At 35.8% G+C, this 25,054-nt stretch overlaps 4 protein-coding genes and 1 non-coding gene across 7 annotated transcripts; 3 read left to right on the forward strand and 2 right to left on the reverse strand.

The window, feature by feature from the left end:
- Nucleotides 1–2,270: 2,270 nt before the first annotated feature.
- On the reverse strand, nt 2,271–2,342 carry Trnac-gca. Its single transcript has one exon. It is a non-coding gene; the product is annotated as a tRNA-Cys (tRNA).
- Nucleotides 2,343–3,372: 1,030 nt separating this feature from the next.
- Nucleotides 3,373–7,597, forward strand: LOC107222097 ((Lyso)-N-acylphosphatidylethanolamine lipase). Of its 2 annotated transcripts, none has more exons than XM_046742197.1 (7): nt 3,373–3,575; nt 3,765–3,918; nt 4,177–4,383; nt 4,752–5,081; nt 5,308–5,425; nt 5,509–5,695; nt 5,830–7,597. In XM_046742197.1, exons 2-7 carry the CDS (start codon nt 3,819–3,821, stop codon nt 6,061–6,063), a joined length of 1,176 nt encoding a protein of 391 aa, XP_046598153.1. In that variant the 5' UTR covers nt 3,373–3,575; nt 3,765–3,818; the 3' UTR covers nt 6,064–7,597. The 2 variants fall into 2 exon arrangements, with proteins under 2 accessions (XP_046598153.1, XP_015516800.2); XM_015661314.2 differs by having other exon boundaries at nt 3,842–3,918.
- On the reverse strand, nt 7,197–9,033 carry LOC107222088. Its single transcript, XM_015661303.2, has 3 exons — nt 8,882–9,033; nt 8,134–8,749; nt 7,197–8,045 (listed from the first exon to the last, which is right to left on the reverse strand). Exons 1-3 carry the CDS (start codon nt 9,031–9,033, stop codon nt 7,710–7,712), a joined length of 1,104 nt encoding a protein of 367 aa, XP_015516789.2. The 3' UTR covers nt 7,197–7,709.
- Nucleotides 9,034–9,427: 394 nt separating this feature from the next.
- LOC107222101 (retinoblastoma-like protein 1) lies at nt 9,428–17,821 on the forward strand. 2 transcript variants are annotated; one of them, XM_046742196.1, is made up of 9 exons: nt 9,428–9,907; nt 10,564–11,095; nt 11,246–11,542; nt 12,612–12,713; nt 13,346–13,443; nt 13,538–13,927; nt 14,038–14,477; nt 14,570–15,518; nt 15,616–17,821. In XM_046742196.1, exons 1-9 carry the CDS (start codon nt 9,770–9,772, stop codon nt 15,805–15,807), a joined length of 3,138 nt encoding a protein of 1,045 aa, XP_046598152.1. In that variant the 5' UTR covers nt 9,428–9,769; the 3' UTR covers nt 15,808–17,821. The 2 variants fall into 2 exon arrangements, with proteins under 2 accessions (XP_046598152.1, XP_015516805.1); XM_015661319.2 differs by lacking the exon at nt 12,612–12,713.
- Nucleotides 17,822–19,208: 1,387 nt separating this feature from the next.
- On the forward strand, nt 19,209–23,647 carry LOC107222103 (DNA replication licensing factor MCM4). Its single transcript, XM_015661320.2, has 8 exons — nt 19,209–19,515; nt 19,755–20,080; nt 20,299–21,194; nt 21,258–21,580; nt 21,680–21,957; nt 22,046–22,446; nt 22,535–22,745; nt 23,066–23,647. The coding sequence occupies exons 1-8, from the start codon at nt 19,356–19,358 to the stop codon at nt 23,159–23,161; spliced, it is 2,691 nt and encodes an 896-aa protein (XP_015516806.2). The 5' UTR covers nt 19,209–19,355; the 3' UTR covers nt 23,162–23,647.
- The last annotated feature ends 1,407 nt before the right edge of the window (nt 23,648–25,054 follow it).

Below are 25,054 nucleotides of genomic sequence, written 5' to 3' on the forward strand. Positions count from 1 at the left end.
GCGTCGCTTAGCAACTCGCCGCCCCTGTAACAGGTGCCCGACGACGCCTTCGTCCCCGGCTACGCCCACGTAAAGTAGTCCCTGATCCTACGCCGCAATCTTAAACGCCGTTTCACTACCGAAATCTATGAACAATGATAATAATAATATGTCAAGAAACAAAGATTCACTCGGTCCAATAATCGCCCCCAATCATTTTCTTACTTTATTTCGTACGCTCGGATCGTTTCGCGCTCGTTAAATTACGATTATCGTAGCGATAGTGCCGGTAGTGCGGATATGTACCGGCTTATTAGTACAACCCAAGGACGTGAATTTATTTACATGTACTTTATAGAAACGTATAAAAAATAGCTGGATATGATATCTACGTTCGACTTAAAGATAAACCGAAATACTCGTATTTGTACTCGATTTGTAATCTCATTAAAAACAAATATATTTCCTTTCGGATGGGAAGTATCGAAATGTACAAATCTTTCGTTTGCAGTGTAAAATTTTCGTTTTCGTTGGCTCATTTTTAGTTTATTTTCTCTTTACCGTCTTCTTTGCATACATTTTCCATCGATAACGTCCCGTCTCTTTTTATCTTTTACAGAATTTCTGGACGCCCTTACGAGCAGTATTTCATCGCTGAACCCGTGAACCCAACCAGTCACCACGGCTCGAGCGAAACCGGCGTCGGGGTGGCTCCGGATTCGTCATTGGAAAAGCAGTACAGCAGACGACGCCCGGCGTCCCGACTGTATTAATCCGCCGTCACACGGTTTCCTATAGCATCCACAATTTTCCAGATACGCAATGTGCGGTACCTTTATCACTGACAGAGCTTAATTCTGAGAGAAGGGCCGACGATGTGTAACAGGAATTATGAAAAAGTTTTAATAAATCGGTTCATATACAGAATCGCAAGATTCAAATCCTTGTTAAATAGTTAAAAGCTACCGTTGGATTACAGGCAGCTCCATGAGAGTCGATACGTCAATCCCGCCTCTACTTCAATAAGCAATTATCGTGTACGTCCACAAATCGATTGTTACTTTACGATTGTAATAACTGCCTGGCTCATTGGAGCTAATCGCCGAGTATAATTTCCATTTCGATAAACGTAATTATGCGAATTAATGGTTGAATCTATACCCCCCGCACGAGATCGTTTCACGTTAAAATTAATAACGCAATGTGCATCAATGGTTTAGCGATACACCGCATAGTGCCTGCTTTAGAATAATTTTTTCGGAAAGTGGTATCGACTGGGAACGATAAAACAGTCGTAAAGCGCTACAACAAAGAGCTCTGTTGTATCGAGAGAAAGAACAACCGCTGCTGCTTGCATGAATTTATACAAAATGCGTAACGCGGTGGCTAATTTTCGGACCTTTCATTGCCATGCATAGATCGATGGTATTATTCAAAATATTTCGCAAGTCTTCCTTCAAATTTTAAGGATCAAATTTTCCCGCTACGAAACAAACTTCACTCCCTCCCCCTTTTCGAATGCAACTAGGCATACACGCCACACACACTTGAAAGCTGAAATCAGGGGGTATTTGTGGGGATGTAGACACGTATTCATACGACAAATGTGCTTGGACACGAATAATGTAGGTATATTAAGCTACATGGTAACGTGTTGCACCGTACGAATACTGTACGTAGATACGGAGCACAGATTAGCATTAAAGTCATTCACTCCAATCAGCACATCCTCATTGCGGACTTGCAGTTCTCATGATTCGGTCCAATTGTTTCGCGAATTTACCGTTACAATGCGATAATTAACTCTCGGGTTTGCCCATTGTCAGATATGATATAGTTGCTCGTGCAATCTGTACATACCTATATTGCCGTTTATTAATTCGTATCGTAATATCGTAATTACAAGAGTCGTTCTCATCAATATGCATTACTTGTAATAGAAAAAATAACGAAGTTCTATGAGTCAGCACAAATTTTCCTGCCCCTTGAAATTCGCCCTAAGTTTTACCTTAAATTATTTCTAGCCGATTACTCTCGTTCTATTTCCGTATTGCTTACTTAGCCACGCCCATAAGTTATCGTTACCTCTACATGTAGCTACAACGCCAATCTAATCTTCAAACGGCCCTGTGACACTCGAAAAATATATTTAACCGATTAAAACCTGCATGGATAATAATTTATGAAACTGTACCACTTACAGCGAATGAACTTTCAAGGATTAAGTATAATTTTCTGACGGCTTTTCATATTCCACGAGAGTTTTTGTGGTGAAAAAAATAGTATGGGGTAGGGGACACCCGGGTTTGAACCGGGGACCTCTCGATCTGCAGTCGAATGCTCTACCACTGAGCTATATCCCCAAGTGGTCGTGAATTGATTCTGATTGTAGAGAAAGAAACGGAGAAAATTAGAATAACGATAAATTGAGTTTTGAGAACAGTGTTTACGAGATAAAATAATTTTCGGAGAACTATTTACTATATCTGTGAAGAATTGAAGTTGTGAAAAATTCGTTCGTAAAATAATACTAACGATTGTTTTCCCCGAATGCAGATACGTATGTCCTAGACGTAGATCCCGTATTTTGCGTACATTCGTGTGGGCACCGACGAATTGTAGTACGTGAACAAGGAAATATATGTGGCGTGTGCGGCCTTTGAATCCCCCCTTCTACGTCTCTTCTATTCGGGCTGCAAGTCAATACAAACAAACGCTTATCAGCCTAAAAAATGATTTATATCTCCACGATGAAAGTTATACATACTGCAGTTATCCGTCAAGGAAATCAAACGCTGGGACTACATTGTATGTCGACAAAGTGATCGAACGCATTGCCTATACGCGAATGCATTGTATTAATTGTAAAGTGAAAGATTCATAATTTAAAAGTTGTAAAGTACTTCGAACCGTGAATTACAAGAAAAAAAAAACTCGGCGATTATCTTTGCGTGCGAATAGAGCGATCGCAAGTAAATCATGTCATAAAAAACAAGTCATAACTTAGGGCCCGAATTAATATACGTAAATACATATTTTTTCATTTAAATCATTCTCATTCTTTGATCGATTTTCCACACAAAGTAGAAAATTGATGATTGGAGCCAGAAAATGCTGCAGTGTATTCTAATTTACCATATTTTAGTTTTTTAAGTCTATATTGTATCATGTACGTATTTTGTAATTTTTGAATGCACGATTATCCGGGCCCTGCAGTTATAACGTTAGGTAATCTTGTCATTTCCGTTATAATTTGGAATCATCTACCTAACGGAATACGCCGTGTACGAAGTTGTAGCTAATTGCGCGGTACATTCGTAGAATTCTCCAGTCCCCCCCCCGAGCCTTCTACTCCCCCCCCCCCCCCCCGCCCCGCGCCACGCGTAACATCGCACAGCTCCATCATTCAGAGTCTAGCAGACGACAAAGACGCAAGTGGTCGCGCGTTGCGTTACCAATTGTTTACGTTAAATTTTGTAACTTTAGACCGAAAGAGAAAACTAATAATATAGAAATAAGAAAAAGTTCTACAGGATAATATTGTCTCGTGTGGAAACTCGTTCGATGGCCGAGAATGCTGTGGTTCAATCTGATAGGTAAGTTAAAGATATCGGGGTGATATTAAGTGACGAATAAGACGGAATCAACTGTCAAGAACATGTGGTTTCATACCGTCACATTGCTTCGATTACCAAACAACTACGTATTTCCGTGTGCCTATGTACGTAATAGGTTTTTCTGATCATCCTCGGCTATATTCTATTTATAATAATTTTCGCTAACAGTGTAAGACTCGACGCGTTACATAACCTATAAATTCAATATCTAAGAGTTTGAAAATGGTACATTCTGACGTTGATAGCTGGATCTGGGGATGGCTGAGCTGGTCTCGATCGTCCACCACTATGTTACGTGCTGCTGAGAAGAAAATACTATCATGTAAGTACTTTTGTTACTCGTTTTATCCTTGCTGTGATTATAATCGCCAAGGCCACCAAATGACTTGTATTATATACATTTGTGTATGTTGTATTGATTGCTTGGTATGATGTAACATGTTGTGAGTCATGAAGATACAATGAAATGAACAAATTCATTGTTTAGCCAAAAACGTCATCATAAGATGACGATAATGTTTAATCGATATATGGTAAACTGATATCTGTTCTATAATTTGCATCGGAACTTTCTGACAAGGCTTGAAAACGGCATATCGTGGATGGTACGTTGATATCGGACCGGTTGTGGGAAACGCGGACAAAATTTGGACAATATCATTAAATGAAGAATCGCCAAAAACTCCGATAGTCTTGCTGCATGGCTTAGGCGCTGGCGTAGCTTTATGGTGTTTGAATTTGGATGGGCTTGCGGCTCAGAGACCGGTTTATGCCATAGATTTACTAGGTGAGTAAAACTGTTAGCTTTACTTTAATCGTTGAAGAACCAAAACACTTATCCCTTGTAAAAAAATGTGACAATAATGTTACATTTACTATGTACTTTGTCAAATACAAAAAAAATTCCTCCATCAGTAAAGCACAGCTGGTATTTATTAACCGATGATCTATTTTGATAATAGACCGACCTTCCTCTTGCTGTATTGCTTTATGACTCGCTCATGAGTAAGACAACGAACTTTGCCCCCAATGTTCTTTTCGTTGAATATCCTTTGTCTTATGTCAATTAATCTTCCGTCATGTGAATTATCTAAATCTCAATTGGTTTCAGAGTCTACATACTTATGCTGAACTGATTATTCTTACTTTTGACAGGATTTGGACGGAGTAGCAGGCCTGATTTTAGCAATGATGCAAAAGAAGCTGAAAGTCAGTTGGTTCGATCGGTCGAAGAATGGAGGCGAGAAATGCAGCTTGAAAGGGTTGTCCTCCTTGGCCATTCCATGGGGGGTTATTTAGCAGCTGCATATGCCATGAAATATCCAGAACGAGTAAAACATTTGATTCTAGCTGACCCATGGGGCTTTCCTGAAAAACCATCAGATTATGCTTCCAAAAGCAATGTTCCGCTTTGGGTCAAAGCCATAGCATTTGTTGTACAGCCTTTGAATCCATTATGGGCGGTCAGAGTTGCCGGACCTTTCGGTAAAATTGATTTTCAATTAGTACTATGACAGTAATCTCTACTCTTGGCCAACTCTGCATAAAAAATACAACGCAATTTAAGATTTACATTCCGTCGGACAATGAAATTCTTATTTTTGACTTAATTTTTTTTTTTTTTTAGCATGTTTACTCATTGATTTTCCTTACTTAATTTTCAATATGCTGCTTTTTTACTGAGCAGTACTTATTTATATGTGTTGTTTAGGACAGTGGCTGATTGAATCAACCAGACCGGATATCGTAAAGAAATTTACCCCTCTATTAAAGGAGGATGTTGGAATTATTGCGCAGTACATTCATCAATGCAATGCACAAACGCCCTCGTAAGTGTACAAAACATTGGGTTTTTGTCGAATTCTGATATAATATTCAAATGGTATTAATGGTATAGTAAATCAAATTTTAGGGGTGAGAGTGCTTTTCATGCCATGATGCACGGATTTGGTTGGGCAAAATATCCAATTGTAAAAAGAATGGACCAATTAAAGGACGATATACCTATTACATTGTTGTACGGCAGTCGATCATGGGTGGACAACACTGTAGGAGACATAATAAAACAGAAAAGATCCAACTCTTATGTTAACGTACAAGTAAGTGTTCTACATCATTTTTATGCACGGTAAATGTGACAGTGGAATTGCATGTTAAAAGCAGAATTTCACCTTGCACATATCTTCATCTTGCCCCTAATTCAATTTACAAAACTTTTGATTGTCTATTTTAGGTAATAAGTGGTGCTGGTCACCATGTATATGCAGACAAGAGTGAAACGTTTAATAAACATATACTAGAGGCATGCGAGCTGTGTGACGAAATTGAGAAGCCTACATCTTCAAATGTTAACTTGAAAATAACAGATGACAGTGATGAATATGCAGCAAAAGATGATGAAGAAGGATCTAAAGTAGACCGAATAGAACCACCCGAACTAACAAGCTCTCGACCAAGATCTACTTGAAGATCGTAGAAAGTGCATTATGTAAATTCGAATGCTGTGCATCGAGGTCTTGCTTTTATTTATATTCGATCCATTCTGGTACAGCGTAGATATGAGATGATCGGCTGTAAATATTATTCATCAAGTTTAACATAACGCGACAAATGAAGCTTTTTATGTCATACGAGCCTACTTACTCTTCATATTTTCTTTGTATTTATCATTTCGATATACGTTAAACGAAGCTTCTTATTTATCAAAAATTACTTATCTCTGATAAGGTGATATTTAAATATTTTCAAACAACTGCATTATTACGCTGGCGTTTTGTTATGGTACTTCCAAACTTCATAGCTTTACGCTTAATACTTGCGAAATTATAGGCAAAGTGTAACCTCAGCTACTTTTTATAGTATCAGAAAAAGTGTTTCTTGCGAGTTACTTAAAACTCAGCATTACATTGGTGTTTTTTTACGACATTGAAATTTGCTCCTCAAACTCAAAATCAATTTTCCGAATCTAAGATTACCTCAACATGAAGTTAAACATACTATCAATGTATCGTCAAATTTGTGTAAAAATTGAAACTGTTTTCGATAGACAATTGTTTAAAATTTTGCGAGATTGATGGAAAAATATTGATCAAATTTGCACTCTAAACCCTTCGTTTTACTAATACTTCAACTGTTTCAACATTTTATACGTACATGCTATACATAAATAAGATTTTGAATAGACAATTTCAGTTTCCTTAGATGAGTCTTAATTTCAACTTGTTAGATGCTGTTATATTTTAATATTATAATTATATAATTTTTATGATTGTATGTCATTACTACAGTAGCTAGAATTAGAAATATCGTAGAAAGTTCTGGAGTCAGATTACTACGAATTGTTGCTATTGATAATAGGAGCAGGACAAAATCTTTATGTCAAAGAAAGGGGTCATCAAATATGAAGTACAAATTAAGATTGCTTTGTCAGGAAAATTGCCAGTATATAGAGTATACGAATATTGGATCAAATCTTATGTTGTTAATGTTATATTCCGTACGCTGTGAACCGGTGTAAATCACTGAAAATTACACTAAAAGAAAACTAATAAGTTACCTCAAGTTGTGCAGGTAGAAATTAGAAAAATTATTTAAATGAAATATTACAAAGAGAAATTTATTTTTCTGTTATTTTTATTTCTATTTGAATCTTGCCATATTTATGTACAGAAAAACTGATAAAAGTTTACAACACTTTTACTCAGCTGTCAAAGTATTACGAAATACGTGTATATTTACATATTTTGCATCACTGAAAACATACGGAACTTTAATAATGTAAGTATTGTATTTATACGAAACAATAAAAGTATATTCTTTGTTAACATCTTTAAGAACATTGTTTCAAGTAAAACTGTACACCATTATTCGTGAGAAAAAGCCGAAAATTTGAATTATTGTCAATTATTGAGAAATATATTAAAATACAAATTTTGATGTAAAAAAAAAAAAATATTGCACCGTTGAATTGCGAAAAATTATGAATAACCCCTTAACGATTATCTCACAAATTTTTCCACCACCAAAAGTACTGGGACAGAGTAATTGAACAAGTATTGCGTTTAAATTATTTTCAAGAAGTTTTTTAACAGGTAAACAATGAATATACAGATTCTATGTGAGTTTATTGTCATAGAATTCATCCGAATCATCATTCAATTGATGTACATCGACATCCAAAATATCGTCATCATCATCAACGATTTTCGGTTCATCTAAAAAGCTAAGCTCATCTTCACGGTTCAAACTCCTCTCTTTTTTAACCTGTTTTCTAATTTTTTCGTCAATCTGTCTTTTGCTCAAGAATGCAGAAAATGCTTCACTCCTCTGCTTCACAGACAAATATTCCGTCACCTTTGAACTCTGTTGTGTTTCTTTGGATAGAGGGTTTACAATATTGAGGCATCGATTACTGAAAGCTGCTCTTGATTTATCCATAGAACTTTTAACCTGACAGAGAAAACAGGATGAAAGTATTAATTTATGATAACTAATGCATGTATAAATAAGGTAGCATGTAGCACCGTTTGAAATATACCTTGGCCATGATAAGAGCTTGATCTAATCCCAAAACATCATTTCTCATAGATGGTAATGGATCCTCAGTTACGTGTTCCTCGATTTCTTGAGTATCCTCATGTAATTTTTCAATTTCAGACCAAACCTGAGCAGGTAACTTGATGTCTAATACCGGAATAGTCTTCAGACGTTGAGCCGGATCTGTAGGAATGAAACCCTCGCCGAAATCAGCCACTGTTAACTTCTGATCAACCTCTATAATCTTGATATACTGCCTATCTTTCACAAATTTAATCATCGGAACAACCCCCATTAATCTGAGCTGGCTAAGCTCGTGTCTCAAAGCTCCCTCCGCCCTATGCAAGATTTGTTCGATGCGTTCATCTGACTCGGCGCCATCCTTGGCAAACCAAAATACGTTGACTTTGTTAAAATCTGGTGTCACACTGACACGAGATATTTCAACCCCTTGATCAATAATATCTGGAGCTACTTCTCCAGTGGCCAGTAGATCTGTAATGTACTTCATGAATAGCTTGTTCAGAACATCATTTCTGCGTTTACTCTGATGAGGCAGGCGTGGCTTCAACAATGTGTGAGGATTTGATGAACTGTCACTACTCTGACACCATTTTCTGAAATAAGATTGTTATAAATGAAATGAATTTGAAATTGAATGTGGAAACATAAAATCTTATTATTCAAACAAATCTTGAAAAGTACCGCATTAATTTTGTTGCATATTACTCTCAATTTGAGACTCTCACCTCGGTGTCCGATCTCCTCTCATGATTTTTGAAATAAATTTTCCCTCCCTCGCGGCGTAGGATTTTGCGAAATTCGTATCGCAAGTAGAGATACCGCGGAACAAGTTATAAAACAATTTTATTTTTGTCAAATCTTGCCATTTGCTAGCCATGGCTTATCGATTCGTGCAATTTTCAATACAGGCAGTATTGATAACGGTAATAAATTCAAACAATCGCTGAATTTTACGATAGTAACATTTCAGCGTCACAGAAAAACGACAATTCGTAGTAGATTATTATTTGAGGTTATGTTCTAGGTGGATCAACCAGATGATGGCCTCGGAACGAAAAGCAGAAAAAAAGTAGTAAGGGTGTCCAAACTAATTATTGGAAGTAGTCCCGCAACCGAGGCGTCAATGTGCAACTTCTGCTACATCACCGTTGCAGTGAAAACTAAGTCAAATGATGAGAATGTTGGGATTCAAAAGTATGATGAGTTGAAAAGACGGTTGAAGAAACTGTACATCGAGTTATAAACCAGTGAAGTTAGAGGAATAATACATTTTTATGCACTTCTTGATATGGATCTGGCACAACCTCAGAATACGCGTAATAAAATAGTACCAAATACGAAATAAATAAGCTCGAAATTGTTTAGACTACGGCTTTTAAATTATGAAAAAGATATACCGAATCTCGATCGGAAAAATGTATCAATTTGCAGTTTTAAATATGATATTTTTGGATGAAATATTCGTTTCTATATTTCCCGCCAACTTGGCAAATATGGCGACAGTTCATCGTTTCCCGCCAAGGTGCTACGGGTCCTCGTATGGCGCACCCCAGTTGTGTTATTGAGGGTTTTCCGTAATTTTGAGTGATTTTATAGTGAGTATCATTTGAAAAATGGGGCAGTCGGACGATGTTGAAGATTCTACGTACAGTAGGCATCAAGATTTATGCCAAAAACTCAATATGGACGCGACAGCAGCTTCTGAAGCTTGGAAATCGTACGAGACTATTCGACAGAATTACACTCTTGAGGTATTTTATCATTCTAATTACCTAACAACAATTTCAATGTTTTCAAACGTTCCTCACCTGCACATAGCCTCTTTATAGATAATTCTGAGATAAACGTCTCAAAATTACAATGAAATTATCACCTCTCGATGACTCCAAAGCAATTATTCAAAAAAATCCTAGAATTTTCGTGATACGTGCAATAATGTACAATAAACATTTAACAAACAATTGCGAACTTCAAACACTTCACTACAAAATGGCTATGCAATTTGTATTGTTGAATCATCATGAACTATCCGATCAAACTCAATCCACTTCTCAGTTGTAACATTTATGATTTGCTCCGACAACGACACGTCGCAATCACACAACAGCTTTAGTTCAAAATATATTTTCAGTAACTTGATCAAAATCCCTCTTATTTGAATGATTACCGTTCTTATCAAATTTATTCAATGCATCAAAATTACATGAATTTTTTTTTACCATGTGACTCATTTTTCATCTACATTGAATCCGTTGTTTTGTATGGTTAAATATTTCTTCTCACTAGTTCCTAAGTTTCTGAGTCAGTTCAGACATTTGAACAAGGATTTGTGTTACTGTCATTTTAGAACTTTCCAAATTTCTCTTGTTATTCCTTTACTTAAATATGTATTGAAATCACGTTCCAGGGAGATCAACTGCATTGGATAGGCTGTGCATTGTATGTTGCGTGTCGAAAGTCATCGACACCAACGGTTGGTCGAACAGGCCCAAACGTCGAGGGGAACTGCGTGTCATTGACACGTCTTCTTCATTTGTGTAATTTGTCACTGATACAATTTTTCACAAAGAGTAAAAACTGGGCAGACATGGCAAATATGCCGCAAGATTTTAGATCTAAAATTGACAAACTTGAGAGGAATTTTACTGTCTCGATGCTTATCTTCAAAAAGTACCAACCCATTTTCACGGACATATTCAAAAATCCAGCTGATGATGTCGCTAGACCCTCCAGATCTAGGAGGCAGAGAGCAATGCCATGTACACCATCGAGAGTTTTTGAGTTTTGTTGGACACTGTTTGTATGCATAAAGGGAGCTTTCCCTGATATATCACATGATTTGGTCAATTTAAATCATTTACTTCTTGCCTGCTGCGATCTGATTTATAGCAACGCACTGTTGGCCAACAGGAGAGATCTGCTCAATCCAAAATTTGCTGGTGAGTTGTTGACCGATATGCGATGAACTACTTTGTAGAGACTTTACTCAGTTTCCGATTGGCATGCTTGTTCAAAGCTCAAAACCTTCTTTCAGACTTGTTTCAACTTTTCTTGATAGCTGGAATTAATTTTATACTCTTTCTATGTAGGTTTACCTGCGAATTACAACAACGATGACTACGTACCTCCGGAGACAGCAAACTGTATTATAAGTTTACTGTGTGAGACTCGTGAAGGTATCGCTGTGGAGGCTAAAGTGATTAAAGAATATTACTTGAAGGATCACATAAATAAGTTGTTCAATGACAAGGTTCTGCGTGGAGATCAATCAAACTTCTCAGGTATCCTGGAGCCGTTAAATTTTGACGGCAACAGCAAAGCCGTCAACAAAGCATACGAACAGCACGTTCTTAGTGTCGGTGATTTTGACGAAAGAAAATTTTTGGGTAAGAAACTGCTTCTGAATATAGACCTTCGACATAGCATACGATTTTTTTTTTTCTATGTGTTTCAAATTCCGAATGTTTGTTCATTTGGAAATTTAAACGATTCCCATCACGAAAGTCTTCTTGGCAAAATTTTTCCATAAATTAAATTATGTATTTATTTCATATTAGTTTTTGTGAATACGTCTTTTGAAACAACTAATGTAGTATAGACGCATTAATATTTTCGTTCGAATCAACATTTAAAACTTCAAGCGTATATTTTTTGATAGGTAAGAAAGCGCATGATCTTGCGTGCGTAATTGTTTACCTTAGATGATTGGGTTTTTCTTCATATTTAAGAATTAAATTGCATTTAACGTAACCCTCAAATACTTTGATATGTATCAGTCACATACTCCATTTGGCAATTGGAAAAAAAGTACTATATTATGACAAAGTATGCTAAGTTCAATTAGTGTACATGAGTATCAAAAACTGTTATAGGTATACTCTGTATAGGTATACTTTGTCAGCTAGAATCAGCTACCCTGAATCGATGAAGTTTCATCACCCTGTTTTATCCTCTGTATGTCATTCGTCATCAAACTGCTACTGTCATGTTTATGCTTGCTTACTTGAATGTTACTAATGGCTGGAATTTTAGATTTTATCCTGTTAGCTCAGAGTGTTGAATGATGTCCGTCATCAAACAATGTAGCCGAAGCTAGCCGTCAAAATTAGCAGCCTTGCAATTTTGTACCTATGGATCTGTAAAAGTACTAACTTTGCATCAGGAAACATTCTGGGTGTTATATTTCATTGCCTTATATGAAGTAACGTTAGCATGTCTATCTGCTAACTCTGGTTGCTAGCTTTTGCTTCATTGTCTAACAATTTATTTATTATTATTACTATTAACCTATAATTTTGGTTCGTTTATATCACCATTGTATCGTTTATATTCTTTATTTTCAGTATCATGTAGTGTTAATATTATTTGTAAATTTGACTGCATTCAATTGTAATCATTCTCATTTATGGCTGCTAACCGATTTGTGTTTGCTGTTGTTGTGGCTATGGTTTACAGCCGAATGGAGACGAGTGAGACTGAATAGAATCTCGGCCAACGAGATGCTTAGCAGAGATATTACATTCCGCGGTAAAATACCCAGGCACTACAAGCTTAAAGGTGGGTTTGCAATTGCCAGAAAATAGTTGAATAAAAGGCGCGTATATTTATAGAATCCAAACCGCATATATGACACTCCAGCGCGAACTTGTTTCACTCTATGATCAACACGATTATGGAATATGGCTTGACTGGAATGAGCTACCAATTACTCCACAATTCCACCAGATATTTGCTACAATGAGATAAGAATACTGAAATATTTTAGTCCTAAAAAAATTATAACTACATTTTTTTTAAGTTTTAAAATATAGTCCAATAACTCGGATCATAGTGGGAAAAGCTTACATCAAAGTACTAATCCATAATTCAGTTCTCATATTTCCATCTTGTATTGTATGCTTAAATAGCCAATTATTGCATTCTTCATAGCTGTGGTGAGTTCTGATTACTCCTTTAAAATATGCATGAGAAAATGTTGATTTGATTTTTGCACATTCTTATGTACCTCCTGTCATTGAAGCACTCTGAGTCGTATTTCTAATTTAACTTTTATTTACATGTCATTTGGTTCAAAGAAGTAGAGTTGTTTCAGGCATCGTTCGACAAACTTACATTGGATAAAATAGGATAATGATTTTTTCCATTTACAAATCAATGATGTTTAGGATTTTGTTTCATTTTTATTTCAGATGCCGACGCCAGTGACAATATTGGGTCACCGACATTAATTAATAACGCAGGAGATTTCCATGAGAAATTTACACTTAAGCATGAACAATATGGTGGTGTAAGTGTCTATTCTTTATTGTTATATGTAATCAAATTCACCTTTTATTCTCTTGCTCGTTATAATCAACATCAATTTTTAATTTTTATTCAAGCAAATGCAGCATTTAGCACCTCCAACTCCACTGACTGGCCGCAAGTACCTGCGATCCAAAGATGTAGCGAATGTAACATTACTATCAACAGCAACACAAGGCGTTTGTCGTTTACAAGCGCTCTTAGCTGGTCGTAAGCCGGCACCAAGCGATACTCTTAAAGAAATACTAAATAGTTGTACACAGGATACCGAAGCGACAATCGAAGCAAGGGTCAATGAAATTGGTGAACAATTCTATCGTAATTACACCCAAAATACGGAAGACAGTGACACCACAAATGTGGATTTTGGTAGAAAACGACTTCAACTAGCACAGACTTTATTCTACAAACTATTGGAAACAATTTTATCTGATGAAAAACGTAAAAACCCCAATTTTGACATTATGGTAAGAAAAAGCAATTGGTTGACACTTTCCTTTTTGAAAATTACGAATTTGAAATGACCTTACAGTAAATTAGCTTGTTGATTAAAACACGAATTTATCAATGCTTGCAGAACCTAGTGTCGCAAGAAATATTTCACCAGTGTCTCTTCGCCTGCTGTTTGGAGATTGTGATCTATTCTTATAAAAGTCATAGATCATTCCCATGGATTTTAACTGCCGTCAATGTGGAGCCATACTACTTCTACAAAGTAATCGAAATTATTGTAAGATCAGAAGATCAGTTGTCACGTGACATAGTGAAGCACTTGAATGTGATTGAGGAAAAGATACTAGAAACTCTAGCTTGGAAAAGTGAAAGTCCCTTATGGGTAGCAATTGAAAATACCAAAGGAGGCGTACCAAGCTATGAGGAAGTTTCTTTACCCGGGACTTTACATTTGGATACAGTAGATCCTAATACACCTGGACAACCTGTTTTGAGACGCTTGGCATTGGATAGAGGTAACCATCATGATGTTCAGCAAAGCCCAATTTCCTCTGCTTCTGAAAGGTATGTAAAAACGAAAAGATTCTCGAACAGTTATGTCAAAAATGTTGCAGATTACACGTATTCATAATTACGTAATCTTTGGTTTTCAACAGATTTCAATCACCAGTGGCAGTTACAGGCTTAGCTAAGAAAAGATTATTCTCAGAAGGTAGACTTAGCGGTCAACAGAGTGTTCTTAGAGTCGGCTCTGGGCAAAGTGTGTTGCAAAGTAAACTATCGTCTGTTGAAGGTGATCAGAAATTGCAGTTGGCTCCGAATCAGATAACAGTTTTAAAAACAGCGTGTCCAATCGGCACGAATACTCCCTTACAACAAATTTCGGTAAATAAGGAATCAGCAAAGGCAAGGCGAATGGGTTCGGTAGCCTTGTTTTTCAGGAAATTTTATCACCTTGCTTGGGTCCGAATGAATGACTTATGCACAAAATTGGAATTAATTGATACAGATTTGAAAAAGAAGATATGGACAATATTTGAATATTCTGTAAAAGATCAAACGGAACTTATGAAGGATAGACATTTAGATCAAATATTAATGTGCGCTGTATACGTAATCTGTAAAATAGCAAAGCTCGACAGAAATTCATTCACAGAGATCATGCGATGCTACAGATTGCAGCCACAAGCAGAGTCTCACATTTATAGATCTGTTCTCATTGCTAAGGTTGGTGCAAACTATATGAATGACAGAGAATTAGAAATTTGTGATGATAATATGGATGAAAATAACGGTGATGCTCCACCCACTCCTACTTGTATGGCTGGCACGTCTCAAAATTTTGGTACTCAGATACGAGGAGATTTGATCAAATTTTACAACACGGTTTACGTACCACAAGTGAAAGAATTCGCAAATAAATTTACGTCCAGAGGCGGATCTACGAATTTAACTTTGAGTCCTTTACCAAAGAGTAAATCAACAATACAGTCACCCGTCAGACGTGTCACGAACAGTGTTATGACAAGAACACTGGACCCAAAAGCTATCACAGCCTCACCTGCGCCTCAGCTAAGCTATTGTTTCAGCCGCAGTCCTGCCAAGGTTTGCAAATTTATTTGACAGTTTGGTCAGAATATTGATCTGCAATTAACTATTGCTTAAAATATGCATATTGAAAATGGACCGTTCGAAATTACAGGATCTGGAAGCAATCAACCGAATGATGATATCTGTTGATGCAAGGAAATCTGTTGGAAAACGCCTTCTAGCTGATGATACAACTGTTGATATGAATGCAGCAGAACAATCTCCTGCTAAGAAAACGACGACCCCTTTTGTTGCCAGAAAATTGGAGAATATAATAGGTGAACGCCGCACGCAAAGCCAGTAATAATTGACCAATCAAATTTGTAGTTTGACCTTCTACGTATACCGAGAGAACATTCGTGTTTTAATTGAGAGAGTACCATGGAATATTAGAGAACCATCTTTATTCTTTAACAAAGATAAGTAGATAAGTTGAAATAAATATATACATGTCCATATATATTTTATCATTAATACCTTTTTTTTATTAACGGGATTACCATTGACAGTGTTAATTCATTGTGAATTTGTTGTACAGATTATGCTTTGAACGAGCGAAATAAATTTCCCTTCGTGAAATTTATATGAAAACTAAAGAATATAGATTGTAAGTTGCACATTGTAATGTATTGAAAGCTTTTATAGTACATTCATATGAGAGGTGGGTGGTTGTATTCCATTCTTACGTGATGGAAAGCTTTGTCGAAAACATTGCACATTCAATGCAGCAATAGAAGAGCTAAATCAAAAATATGAATGAATTTAATCTTCTTGTCTTTTTGCATCTATTTTATGTATCAATCAAATCAGATTTGAAAATATTGTATCCTTGGCTCCAGGCATATGATCACATTGTTAATGAAAATCGAATGTTTTTTCGAGTATCTGACAAACATGAATTTTGTTTTCATGCTGCCCACCTCTGTTCGCTCATGCCTAATAATTAAATTTTCAATTATCTCCCATTAATATTAAATACATCTGGCAGGCAAAACAAGTCTGTTTGTTGCTTCTACACTATCTAGATGAAACCACATGAGTTCAGAAAAAGTACAAGAAATCTGTTTGGTGCTTGAGTATATGCTACACAGTATTCGTTGCTCTGATGTATTGTATTGCATATTGTTTGCTGCTGTGAAAAGCACGCAACATATACAGCTGTGGCATTCAAAATTTACACTTATAGAACAAATTTAATGATTAGGATGATTTTACGATTGAAAATTTGCACCAGTTTAGACTTTCATATCAATTTCACGTCAACAACAAAGTGAGTCATGCTTACAAGAATATAAATCTGAATAAAATTGTAAGGAATGTTTTCATCAATTTACACCTACAACGAACACCAAGAGTTGTAATACACTCGATATGTTTCGTCACACTGATATCACATTACACTCATATAAGGCGTGTTGCTACATTGTGACTTACGAGGTAGTGTAATATATAACCAGCATCAAGCAGAATGTAGCTTAATGTAGTCTATGCGTTATATTTTGTGTAAAAGCAATCAACAGACACGAATAACCGTTAAAAGTATGTTTAATTATAAAAATATAATTGAATATTACATGCGATTGTCACAGGAAAGAATATCGGAGAGTTGTTTTTGCTCTTTGCTCAATTATGTTACGTATCGAGCAAGTGCTGCACATTCATGCTAGCCGTAAACATGCATGTTGGAAATGGTTTGTATCGAAAGTTATATTCAATTGCAAAGTTTCGCTGCCAGTAAGCTGATACTTATGTAATATTTGCCTCCAGCGGGCCGGCTTATGATTCTTGTAAATAGACAATTTCATGACTGAAAATTTGTGATATCTGGGGAAAAAAATGATAAGGATCACAGTTTGAACGTTTGACAACGATTCGTGTTTCATAAACTTTGTATTTACTCGAATGGGAACTCTTTTCCACGCATAATAATGTGTCATGTTTCGAATGCGGAATAATAATGCAGAGTGTTTAATATTAAGATCTGTTCTTTTCTCGTTTCTTGTTTTCTTCTGTGTTCAATTTAACATCAATGTTTGAGTAATGGTACAAAGTGAACAGTATGACTATTTGGGTAGTCGATATATTTTTTTTCTTAATTTATTAAAATAGTAAAAGATGGATTCCACCTAATATCCAACTTAATTCAATGAATGTATTTTTAAATAACTCAAATTCGTTTAAAAACCATTTATATACCCTTGTACAAATTAAGATACTTTGACTGAATATTTTATCTGGTTGCAAGAAAAGTTTGCGTTCATAACAGCAGCATTGTACCAAGTGTGTATATCTTATTAAAGGAAAACATTTTATTATTATTATTATTATTATTATCATTATTTTTTTCTTTTCAAGTGTGATCAACGTTTACACAGCGTTACTTCATTCATTTCTTGAACATGTTTACGTGAATTTGAAAATCAAAATAACTTTGGACAACATGTATTTGTTGTTATTGGTATACAGTGAACCCTTGGTTTTGTTACCATTTCACTAAAGCTGCGATACAGAGAAAGTATAGTATATGGTTCTCGGGGTAGTTATATCGTTGCGATTCGGGTGATAAATGTATAAGTATATATATACATTCATGTATGTATATCTTATATATACTTTTTTTTAGGATAGGTTACAAGACTAATCATGTTAAATTGTTTCATTCGTTTTTTTTGTTTTTTGTTTTTTTTTTTTTTTTTTATCAGTAAAACTGTTTTAATTTCGACAGAACAGATTTCTGCACTACCCTCACATTTGTGGTATCTGAGAGACTAGAGAATAATCATCTCAATCATGTTTGCTCTTTTGAGAGTTCACTTGAAAAAATATTCTTAAGCTGCTATTCATCGCCGTAACCAATGGATTACTTTATATTGTTAAATATTATCTGTGACTATGTTGTTGTAATAGTATTTTACCATGCTGAATTGTAATTTCAACTTTAATTTTAGACTAAATTTACAGTCAATAGAAATCTGTACAATTAACAATAACTATGTGTATACATTGAAGCGAACTAGGTTCAGTTCAATTTTTTCACCAATATACTATTATGAAAATAATGAATTCTTAAACTTTTGATGGTAAATTTATGCATTGCCTATCATTCGTACATTCAATGACAACTTATTAATTAGAATTATATTTTATATACAGACACACTCACATGCATATGTATATATATGTATAATGTCAATACATGTACTGCCTGCAGTTCAATTAATTAAAATTTTAGGCTGTAATACTATCACAATTTATTTTTGTCTGTCAGCCTGAATAATGCGTCGAAATTATATAATATTCTATATTACATTTTGATCTCATAATTACTCGTATCTTCTATTAATTACTAAACTATGATACTTGTGTAAAAAGAAAAAAATATAAAAAATTAGAAATCAGTAACTAAAACCTGCCTCTTGTTGCGCTGCATATAAAATACGTTTTACTTCTGAGTGAAGTAAATTACACTTACGTTAGATAAGTTTTTAGAAGAATACACTTTTTTTCTATGCTTTTCACCTTTCACCTTAAGGTAATAATTATTCATTTTTATGTACCTACTAATTATTGAAAATAAATTCTGTTTTAAATGCCAGTTACGTACACTCGTGTAATAGGTGAAAATTAAAATTCGCATAATATTCCGCGTCGCATTCGATACAATCGACTATCGATATCACACACGTGATCCTGCACGTTTGCTTTTCCCGCGCAATTAAATGGTATCCAGTATGGCCGTCGCTAGCCTCGTATTCTACTACCGGCGTTGAAAGTGTGAGATAATTCTCTATTTTATCCGATGTAATAGTTAATTTCTATTTAATTGACCCCAGTAACACTACCATAAGCAACATGTCAAGTCCAATGAAAAGGCCCCAGACTCCGAATAGGAAAGACGCTGATAGTTCCTCGACTAATGGAACACCAAGTCGTCAGCGAAAAACTCCAACACCGAGTGGCACTCCATCCGTTAAAAGCACGCCGAGCAAAAACCGTACACCGAGTAAACAGGGTAAGTAAACGTTTTCACCTTGTTTTACTCGTTTACCTGTATGAATAAGATAACACAAGCGAGTCGCATCATATTGGTACTTCACTATTACTCTCACTCAAGTCGGTTTTATTTTCCTTCCGTAATACTTAATTTTCCTTTGTATGCCTACCCAGCATTTTGTTCCACCTTGAAATTTTAATTAACAATATGTAAAAGAAATTGAATAAAATACCTCTGAATGCTTCTTATCTTTGTAGGTCGTACACCCAATAGAGAGAAAAATAATCCAACGGCTGAAACTCCGCTAAGATGGGGAACACATGGTACTCGAGATACGATTGCCCCTTCTTCCGAAGGTACATCCTCTGTACCTGCCTCATCGCCGACTCAGGGAGTACAAATGACCAGTCCTTTAGCTGTTGGAATGAGTGAGATAGATTTGTCTTCGCCTTTGTATTACGGGACACCTAGCTCCTTGGGATCGATACGAACCCCTAGAAGTGGCGTTAGAGGTACTCCGATTAGACAGAGACCGGATATCAGAACAGACAAACGAATCAGGCAGGTCAACCTTGGCGAACCGGTAAATAACTATCTTTATGGTTTATAATTTATTAATTGAATTTTTTCTGTCTTTGGCAGATATGTTTCACAATCAACAGTATCAAACGCGACATTCCATTTCAACATACATCGATTATAATTTTAACGGTTTAATGTGCACGTTACCATTGGTGTCAGAGCTTTGCCAGAATATTTTCTCCCAAATTCAAATTCACTAGATTTCTCTCAATGTTACAGATACCAGAGGAACCATTCATACCTGGATCGTCTGAGAGTGAGAATGCAGGTCCGCAGCTCGTGATTTGGGGGACAAACGTCGTGGTAAACAGATGCAAGGATCAATTTAAACGTTTTGTTAGGCGGTTTATTGACCCTGAAGCTGAAAATGATGAGTTACCAGAGAACATGAATCTTGCCGAGCCACTATACCTCCAAAAACTTGACGAAATCCATACTTTAGAGGAGCCATACTTGAACATAAACTGCGCTCACTTAGAAAGTTTTGATGAGCAATTGTACAGACAACTGATTTGTTACCCACAAGAAGTTATACCCACTCTAGACATGGCTGCGAATGAAATGTTTTTTGAAAAGTACCCAGCTGCAGTACTGGACCATCAAATACAGGTCCGACCATTCAATGCAGCTAAGACTAAAAACATGCGCGGTTTAAATCCCGAAGATATTGATAAGTTGATTACAATATCAGGGATGGTGAGCAGAACTTCAAACTTGATACCAGAAATGCGAGAGGCTTTCTTCAAATGTACAGTCTGTTCTTTCACAACTTTGGTAGAAATTGACCGAGGTCGAATTGCTGAACCAACTCTGTGCACTCACTGTAATACTAATCATTGCTTCCGGCTGATTCACAATAGGAGCCACTTCTCTGACAAACAAATGGTCAAACTTCAAGAATCTCCTGATGACATGCCTGCTGGTCAAACACCGCACACTATCGTTGTATTTGCTCACAATGATCTGGTCGACGCTGTTCAACCAGGAGATCGAGTTGCTGTTACAGGAATATATCGTGCGATTCCTCTCCAAGTTAGCTTCAAACAGAGTAATGTTCGCGCCGTGTACAAAACTCATATAGACGTCGTTCACTTCAGAAAGCAGGATTCTAAAAGGTATGCACATTTGAATTTGATGATAAGAATATTTGCAGTATATTTTCTCATTATTGCTTTCAGGCTCTACGATCAAGAGGATGGCAAAGATCATGCATTCCCGCCTGAGAGACTTGAATTGCTACAATTGTTATCCCAGAAGGAGGATGTCTATGAACGATTGGCGCGTAACATAGCACCGAGTATCTATGAGAACGAAGATATAAAGAAAGGAATATTATTGCAACTGTTTGGAGGGACAAAGAAGACCCACACTTCTTCAGGCAGAAATCATTTTCGTGCTGAAATAAATATCTTGCTATGCGGAGATCCTGGTACCAGTAAATCCCAGTTGCTTCAGTACATCTACAATTTGGTACCAAGATCGCAATATACCAGTGGCAAAGGTACGTTTCACTTTATGGTCATTTTAATATTTCCACCGATGGTGATTTAGCGTTTTTATTCGATTCTTATACGAGTAATGTTTTTGTTTATGCTTCAAGGTTCCAGTGCTGTGGGTCTAACTGCCTACGTCACAAAAGATCCAGAAACACGACAGCTTGTACTGCAAACAGGAGCTTTGGTTTTGGCCGACAACGGTATATGCTGCATTGACGAATTTGATAAAATGAACGATGCTACGCGATCTGTATTGCACGAGGTCATGGAACAGCAAACTTTGAGTATTGCCAAGGCTGGCATTATTTGTCAATTAAATGCAAGAACCAGCATTTTGGCGGCAGCTAATCCCTGCGAATCCCAATGGAATAAGAATAAAACGGTACTGATAGTACATCATACCTGTGCTGTCCATTGGGAATTCAATATTATATTCCATCTGAACATAATTTATTAAATTTATCTTACAGGTGATTGAGAATGTTATGTTGCCTCATACCCTGATGTCTCGATTCGACCTAATTTTTCTCATGCTTGACCCTCAAGACGAACTATTCGATAAACGGCTTGCTCGCCATTTGGTCTCTCTGTATTACAAAGCCAAACCTGAGGTTGAAGATGATCTTATTGATATGAGCATTTTACGCGACTACATAGCATATGCCAAAGAACACGTGCATCCAGTTATGAGCGAAGAATCTCAGCAAAGATTAGTTCAGGCGTATGTAGACATGAGAAAAGTTGGTAGCGGCAGAGGACAGATCAGTGCATATCCAAGGCAACTGGAATCCCTTATAAGATTAGCGGAAGCACATGCAAAAATACGACTAAGCAGCTTAGTTGTGGTGGAAGATGTTGAAGAGGCCTGGAGGTGCGTAAAGAAGCTGAAACTCAAACGTGATAAAGATGGTCAACCCTTCATCACGTGATTCCTTGGATTTTTTTTTTTCTTGTTTTAGACTGCATCGCGAGGCTCTAAAGCAGTCGGCGACAGATCCATTGAGTGGGAAGATTGATGTTGGCATTCTGACAACTGGCTTGTCAGCAGCTGCTAGGAAACGAAGAATGGAACTAACACAAGCGATACGTAGCTTGATCGAAAGCAAGGGGAAGATTCCAACTTTGAATTACCAAAAGATTTTCACTGAGATTAAAGAGGCGTCTCAGATCGTGAGTAATCATATTTATTTTATTTTAAACATCGGTTATACCTGGGAATTGCTACAGTTGTCAAATTGCAGCACATATCTAGGTATGGCAGGCATTAGACACATATTTTCATATCACATAGAAGATTAATTGCACGTCAAAAATCTAGCATTAACAAGTTATTAAGTAAATAAATGACACATCGAACAGTGTTAATTTCAAAAGGAATACCTACAAAGAAATTAACGTCCGTAAATTCATTACGTCATTTTTAAATAAATTATCGAATATGGCATCGCAATTGTCAATGAAAAAAATATGACTGAAAACTATTATTTCAGCTGATAACACGTGAGATGTTTGAAGATTCACTGAAGGAGCTACAAGATGACGGTTTTATTATTGTTATCGGTAAAAATACCATCAGAGTCTGCTGAAAGTTTGATATTATTTCCAAACAAGCTCTGTCAGATATTTCGGATGAATTTGATAAATTGTATAAGACAAATAAGCGTTCACAAGGCACTGCCACTATGACAATAATTACATAAAAGTTCGCGCTTGAATATTCCATCTTTTCGACCAGCTGAAAATGAAATCCAGAGAACAATATTCCTTATTTATTTTTTCACGAGAATCAGTGGTAGAAAATTTTTACTACCCCTTCTTACAATACAAAACGAAAATATCCTATACAAACAAATTTTTTACCAAAGAGACCAAGCAGCGGAAATGTTCTGTTTATATTTCCTCCTCTTAAGTCTTTTTCTGTAATGCTACGTTGTGAAAACAGCCCGAAATTGGTGCCTAAACAAATATCTATGCCTTACGGATTTTCGCATTTCCAAGACGTAATTTCCCCGTTTGAGATGCATCTTAGATTATTAATTTTTTATTTCTAAAACCATTATTATAATTAACATGGTTATTTTTCAATAAAACTTTTAAAAATTCGTCTTTTTTCATCTAATTTACCTCATTTACCTTGAAATCATAGTCATTTTCCTGTTGTGTTCCGCCCATATTTGATTTTCTTACCATATCAATTATCGCCAATCTTATCAAATTGTATTTTGTATTTTGACCATCTCCATACATCATCTTGCCTTATACCTATAATTACACGAACTGTAGCTCTCATTCGTGTTCTTATCTTTCTGTAGCTGAATAGTCATGAAAAATAAAATCAAGCGGGTAATGTGCGTGATCTTGATGGGGTCATCATAAGAACTTCCATTCGAGCCCATCAAACATTGACAAAAGAAATGTTTTAATTTTTTATTCAAATAACTGGAAAGCTACATGACCAATAATATTCAAAATCTAATCAGTTCTAAGTTAAGAAAAGCTCCGTTGATTGACTCCAAAATCATCCAAATCTATCCATTCGTTCTGCAGATATCGTTGGATAAAAAAATTATCGCACACGCACAGACACACACAGCCGCAGAGGATTCTATTCTTAAAAACTAATATTTCACTTTAAATATGGAAAAGTGAATAAATAAAATCCATGAGATAATTTGCAAATAAAATTTATAGTTTTTTTTTTTATTCAGACATTTGTTAAGAAATTTTTTAAAATCACAATCACATTCATCGGTTATTCATTCGACAGTAAAAAATTTAAATGAAGCGTAAATATGTATAAATAAGATCAGGGTGTAAAGATTATTGGTTAAAAATGTACATAAGTATAAATTTAATAACTGAAACTTAACTTTTATACAAATGTCTGTTAATAATCTCTGATTCTGTTTGTCCTCAGATCACACAGCTCAATTTATCTTACTTTCTGTTAAATGTTAATTATTTTAAATTACGTCACGTTTCGTAAATTTTTTGTTTAACAATTTCATTATTATTACAGACTACGTAAACTTTTTTTTCAATGTCAAATATTTAATTTATGGAAAAAGCGACGAATTCAGAAGGCTTCGGCAAGTGCTGAATGATAAATCTATGGATTTTTCGTCTTATTTGACCAAAAATTATCTCTAGCCTATTGCCTGTTACAGCACCCAGCGTCTATCCGAAAACGGTCGGAAGTAATTTTCTAGTGAAAACTCAATTTTTCATTTCCGGAATAATTATAATATTTTCCCTTACGTTTTTTTTTTTACTTTTCTTTCGAAGTAAAAAAAGATCGGAAAGTTTAAAATTAATAATTTTCGCAGCCAGCCAGACAATTTAGTAAATTGGTGACTTCTTTTTTTCTTTACCTTTTTCCTATGTTTGTTTAGATTTCGAACGAAATTCGGTTGTGTTAAATTTTATTTAAATTTTCTATTGTCTAAAAGTTTAACATTAGGCAAGTGGGAATAAATAGA

This window comes from Neodiprion lecontei, chromosome 5 (genome assembly GCF_021901455.1).
Source record: "Neodiprion lecontei isolate iyNeoLeco1 chromosome 5, iyNeoLeco1.1, whole genome shotgun sequence".
Lineage (NCBI taxonomy): Eukaryota > Metazoa > Arthropoda > Insecta > Hymenoptera > Diprionidae > Neodiprion > Neodiprion lecontei.